General features: G+C 40.3%; 1 protein-coding gene across 1 annotated transcript; it reads left to right on the top strand.

Annotated features, from left to right (window-relative positions):
* The first annotated feature begins 1,065 nt into the window (after nucleotides 1-1,065).
* LOC119329001 (glycosyltransferase BC10-like) lies at nucleotides 1,066-5,154 on the top strand. The gene is made up of 10 exons (XM_037601983.1): nucleotides 1,066-1,496; nucleotides 1,777-1,875; nucleotides 2,287-2,387; nucleotides 2,462-2,533; nucleotides 2,706-2,796; nucleotides 3,100-3,180; nucleotides 3,926-3,985; nucleotides 4,072-4,194; nucleotides 4,324-4,362; nucleotides 4,531-5,154. Exons 1-10 carry the CDS (start codon nucleotides 1,179-1,181, stop codon nucleotides 4,657-4,659), a joined length of 1,113 nt encoding a protein of 370 aa, XP_037457880.1. The 5' UTR covers nucleotides 1,066-1,178; the 3' UTR covers nucleotides 4,660-5,154.
* The last annotated feature ends 241 nt before the right edge of the window (nucleotides 5,155-5,395 follow it).

The following is a 5,395-nucleotide window of genomic DNA, read 5'->3' on the forward strand; positions in this document are numbered from 1 at the left end:
CTCCTGGCCGCGCTCTTCGATGCCCCTGCGAGGTTAGGGGATAGGGGTTTGGTTCTACGGAAGGGGTGAACAGTTCTTTTTATTTTGGGGAGGCGGGGGGTGGGGTGGGTGGGTGGGGGAGGGGGCTGGACTGCTGGTTTGGGGAATTATTGTTGTGTGTTTGTGGGCGTGTCAACTTTATGTTTAGCCTAAAGTACATAGGGTTTCTGTTGCGCAGTAACTGTAGATGAGGAAATTTTAGTGGTCTTCCATTTCGGGGAGTTTCATGGCACCTCGTCAGGGAAATTATGCTAATCTGGGGTTTTGATTTGAGTTCTCCACTTGCTGGAGAGCCTCGACGCCACCTCGACCCTCTTAGAGGGTTTGGCGGGATTGCTTATCCGCGAAAGGGAAATGAGAGAGTCATCATCTGAAGCATGCAATCGGCGTGTATGAGAGTCAGTGCAATTTGCAGGGGTGTTAGTTGCTAGTACAAGAGGTCCTGGGTTCAACGCGGCCACTCTGCACTGCACTGCAGGGGTAAGGCTTGCTTCGTACTACCTCCGTTCGGAATTAACTCTGAAATGAGTGAATCTACGCACGTTTCAAACAGAGGGTGTATAGTTCTAGCACTGGGTCTGGCCTTTTTTTACTCCCTCCGCCCGCAATTAGCTGACGCTCAGGATGTATCTGGACGTATTTCAGTGCTGGATACATCCGTTTGAGCTTCAACTAATTCTGAGTGGAGGAAGTAGTTGCTAGTACAAGTTATGAATCAGTCATAAACAAAGCCAAATGTGTTTAACACAAACAGCACAGCAGGGATTCCGTCCCTCCTGTAGCTGCACCCCACAGATTTCCAATCAAAGCAGCACCTGTCTCAAGTACTTTGCGGATGTGCAACATTATCTGTCTTCAGATTCCATGACAATGCCCTCAATTGAGGCCCCCTTTTGCTTAGATAGGTTGTTGCTCCATTGTTAAGTGGTGTAGGCTTTTATTATTGCATCTTTCCAGATTGTTAAACATATGGTCTGCTGATAAAATAGCATTAACCTCGAATTATCCTTTTCACTGTGTTTCCAGGTTTTCATAGTTTCAACAATCCTGCCGGAATGATGTTTTAGCATGATTATAGAAGTGAAGCCTTGTAAATGTAGATTCTGAAGCTCTGTCATTGCTACACACACACCTGGATCATGGCACCACGCAACAGAACTTCATCTAGAAGGCCTCTCTGGGTCATCGTCTTGATTGCTTTTGTCTGTGCGATAGTCACTGGAGCTTATCTTTATAAACCCCAACATTACACTGGTTGCTACTTGTCCAATTCCTGTGGTTCTCAGCCTCCTCTAGAACCTGTGAGAGTATATACTGATGATGAGATAGCTGCTCGTGCTGTAATGCGAGACCTTGTTCTGTCACAGCCTGTTCAGTCAAAGAATCCGAAGATTGCTTTCATGTTCTTGACACCCAGTTCATTGCCTTTTGAGAAGCTTTGGGAAAAGTTCTTCATGGTACGATTTTTGGCACTATTTGCAAAATTAAAATCAATACATCTCTGTCTAGTCTTAACTGGAAATTTGTACACCTCAGTGGTTGAACTTGCATAATGTGCTACTAATACTAATGTCTTCTCCTATTTGGAAGAAATGGATTATTAATTGTCATGCCTGTCTTATGATAAAACTTCAAATTAATAGACCTACCCCATGAAAAGTACGGGATGTGCTCACTTGCTAGTTGCATGTGCATGGATATCGAATACTGAATCCAGCTGCTTGGATATTGTTTCAGGGACATGAAGACCGATACACAATATATGTGCATGCATCAAGAGAAAAGACAGTTCATGCAAGTCCAATATTCGCCGGCAGGGATATTCGGAGTGAAAAGGTAAATTACTAAAATGGATTTAGAGATCGCCTCTTTTTACACTGTTTGTATTGATTTAGAGCCTTGTTTCATACTTTTTGAATTGATCTAGAAATTAAAGGTTTTCTAATATTCTATTCCCTCCGTCCCATAATATAAGAACATTTTGCAAGCTAAAACAGCTTACAAAATGTTTTTATATTATGGGACGGAGGGAGTATATAATACATTCATCCCCACTCTATTTTCATGGAATGGTGTAGTTTGTAGTCAAGGCTCAGAGTCTGTTAATGCTCTTGAACCAGTATGGTTTGTGGGCACTATCATACCCTGTAAAGTCGCCTGCTGCCTGATAAGCATAGTCGATCTAAGTCTGTTTCACAGTTTGACATTTTAATTGTTTGAAAAAGTAATAGTTCAATTTACCTGTAGGTGGTCTGGGGTACAGTTACTATGATTGATGCAGAGAGGAGGCTCTTGGCAAATGCACTGCAAGATGCTGATAACCAGCATTTTGTTTTGCTGTCTGAGAGGTTAGTCATTTCCTTTGTTCTCATCTAAATTTAAATTGAATACCCTTATCCTGATGCTTTGTTTTTTATTGCAGTTGTGTACCACTGCATAACTTCGATTATGTATATAGTTATCTCATGGAAACAAACATCAGCTTTGTTGACTCGTAAGTGAGCGTCCTGAAGGTTACGTTACAGATGATTCTCTATAGATGCAAGTTTTTTTTTTCTAATATTTTAAGCTGAACATATGCCTGATTGAGGACCTGTTGTTTCCCTCTTATTCATTATTGGTACACACATCATGGCCTCACCATTGACATGCCAATTATTGTTCAGTTTCGATGATCCTGGTCCACATGGAGCAGGTAGATACTCTGAGCATATGTTACCTGAAATCATCAAGAGGGATTGGAGAAAGGGTGCACAGGTGATAATTTCTATGCTTGATTTCCCTGGAAAGTGGAATCCTTTTCTCCTTTACCAAATTCAAGTTATTTAATCGCATAAAATTGGATTATCAGAAACCTCGCAAAAATGACAAGAATAATTTAACAGCCCTTCTTGTATCATATGGTTGCCAATTGTTGCATCACATTTTTCTTCTCTTTGCACTTTCAGAACTTAAAAGCAATTTTTTGAATTTCAGTAGCCATCTGTTTTCAAATTTAAACAGTTGGCATGTTTTCCTATAGCCTAACATCCCACATTCTGGCGTGTTCTCCTCTTGCAGTGGTTCACGGTGAAACGGCAGCATGCAGTTCTTATACTTGTTGACACTCTTTACTATGGAAAGTTCAAACGTTACTGTAAGGTACATATCAGCTAATTTCGAAGAAAACCAAAGAAAAATATCATGCTGTGCCTTTTCCTTGAGAATTATATTGCCATAATGCCCCCCCTAGATGTTTGTGTATGACTGTAAGGCATTTGCCCTTTGTATGATATGCAACATTTTATACCTTAGTAATAGTACATATGAAAAAAAAGGTAAATCTCCATGCTACCGCATAACAGTTGTTTCAGCTAGTCTTGTTTGGTCTTAATGATTCAGCTATCACATAATAGTACAAGGCCCACTTTGTTTTTTCATGGTCATGAGTTTCAAATGATCTTTAGGTCACCAGGGAGCCAAGCTCCTTGCCCCTTGGTTCCATTAGCAAATGAAACCCGGGTACAGAGTTTTGTCCAAACTGGATTACTGTAGTTCTTTTGAAACACATAAACAGACAGCTACTGAAACAAGGGTGAAATTGTGGATTTTGATTCATTGCTCATGATAACTATTACTGTCGACCTAGCTATTCATATCTGGATTATGTATCCTGTTTATGTACAATATTCAGCATTGTGGTCTAGAACTGTAAAGCGGAAAACATAGAGAGGGCTGCTATATCACTGTTTTAAGTTAGTAGTACTACGTTCTTCTAATCAATTGCCGATTTGCCATGACCTACAAGGTTGTTTGATTTCTTTTTCTGTATTTTCGTGGAAATCAGATCATTGTTCTTTCCTGATTTGTATGTTGCCACTCATCTTGTGATCATTGCACTTTGCAGCCTGGAAATGAATATCATAACTGCTATTCTGATGAGCACTATCTGCCAACCTTATTTAACGTAAGCACTCAGAAGCTCCTAACCAGTTTTTTCTTTCTTTTTGTACTTTAGGCACCAGTAATATCATACTACTATTGTGCCTGCAGATGGTTGATCCAACCGGAATCGCGAACTGGTCAGTGACACGTGTTGATTGGTCTGAAGGAAAATGGCATCCTAAAGTTTATAGGGCTGTTGACACAAGCTTTGAACTGCTTAAAAGTATAGCGGTGAGTTATACTCGCACATAAAAAAAAATGAAAACAGGAGGAGGGGAACGGGGGTGTTATTATATTTAGTTAATTTGTGCACAATGCATAGTTTTGGAATTTGTCTAACTAAACATGAAATGTTTGCAGTCCATTGATGAGAGTGTTCATGTGACCAGCAATGCAAAGGTATATAGTTATTATTTTGATTATTCCCCCTAATGAACAATTCCACTGAACCCACAAAGTGCCAAGTTGCTGCTTATACATTTTCTGCAACCACATGGCTGTGAATCATCACTGTCAACATCATCCCCTTCTCCGTGGAGAATCTCACTATTCATCATGTTCTTGCAGCACGAAATGCAGCGAAGACCGTGCATGTGGAACGGCATGAAGAGGCCCTGCTACCTATTCGCACGGAAATTTTATCCCGAGGCGCTCGACACTCTGATGAACATTTTCTCGAATTTCACCGTCATATGAGTATGACGGATGCCTCAAGGATTCTTTCTTCACACCGATTGTTGCCCGCCGTGGCGCTGCAGTCCAGGTGCTGTTGTGTTGTAGCTGGTGTCAGAATACAACTGCTTGTTCAGCAGAGGTTTGCACGTTTTCAGATGGCACCTGACCTGGCCTGCTGATCTCTGAAGCAAATTCTCTCAATGGTTAGGCTATTTTAGTAGCAGCTCTTTTAATGGCGATTTTTGCTGGTGTAGAACAGTGGCAACTGCAAAACTAAATGAACCAGTTCGTCTGACAGAAGTGCTCTGTTCTTTTATGAAATTGATGCCTGATATAGTATGTGCCTGAAATGAGTCAAAAAAAAATTGGGGGCACCTGAAATGAGCCAGTTCGTCTGACTGAGATGCTAAAGCAGACGGGCGTCTTTTATTTTGCGTCTTTGCCATTGCGTAGTAGTCTGAATCTTTTGCACTATATGAATGAATTATAATAGAACGACTGATATTTTGTAATATCTATATGAACATATTTGTAAAATCGACTGGGAATCAATTAATTATTAGTCGAGTGAGACCACATTACATTTATTTGTGCTAGATAAACATATTTTAATTACATGCTGGATGCTTTTCTTAGATTTGTATGAGCAAACTTATAAAATCGACTGAGAATTGGTTACTTCCTTAAATCTGGCCAAGTTTATAAAAATAAGATTAACATACCAATCAATAGATTCATCATTGAATATGTATTCATA

Source organism: Triticum dicoccoides, chromosome 7A (genome assembly GCF_002162155.2).
Source record: "Triticum dicoccoides isolate Atlit2015 ecotype Zavitan chromosome 7A, WEW_v2.0, whole genome shotgun sequence".
In the NCBI taxonomy this organism is placed as follows: Eukaryota; Viridiplantae; Streptophyta; class Magnoliopsida; order Poales; family Poaceae; genus Triticum; species Triticum dicoccoides.

Bases quoted from the DNA above. Each gene is read 5' to 3' on its own strand.
- LOC119329001 (XM_037601983.1), top strand. From the start codon at position 1,179: ATGGCACCACGCAACAGAACTTCATCTAGAAGGCCTCTCTGGGTCATC. The intron at 1,497-1,776 runs GTACGATTTTTG...ATATTGTTTCAG, and splicing joins TTTGGGAAAAGTTCTTCATG to GGACATGAAGACCGATACAC. The intron at 3,181-3,925 runs GTACATATCAGC...TGCACTTTGCAG, and splicing joins AGTTCAAACGTTACTGTAAG to CCTGGAAATGAATATCATAA.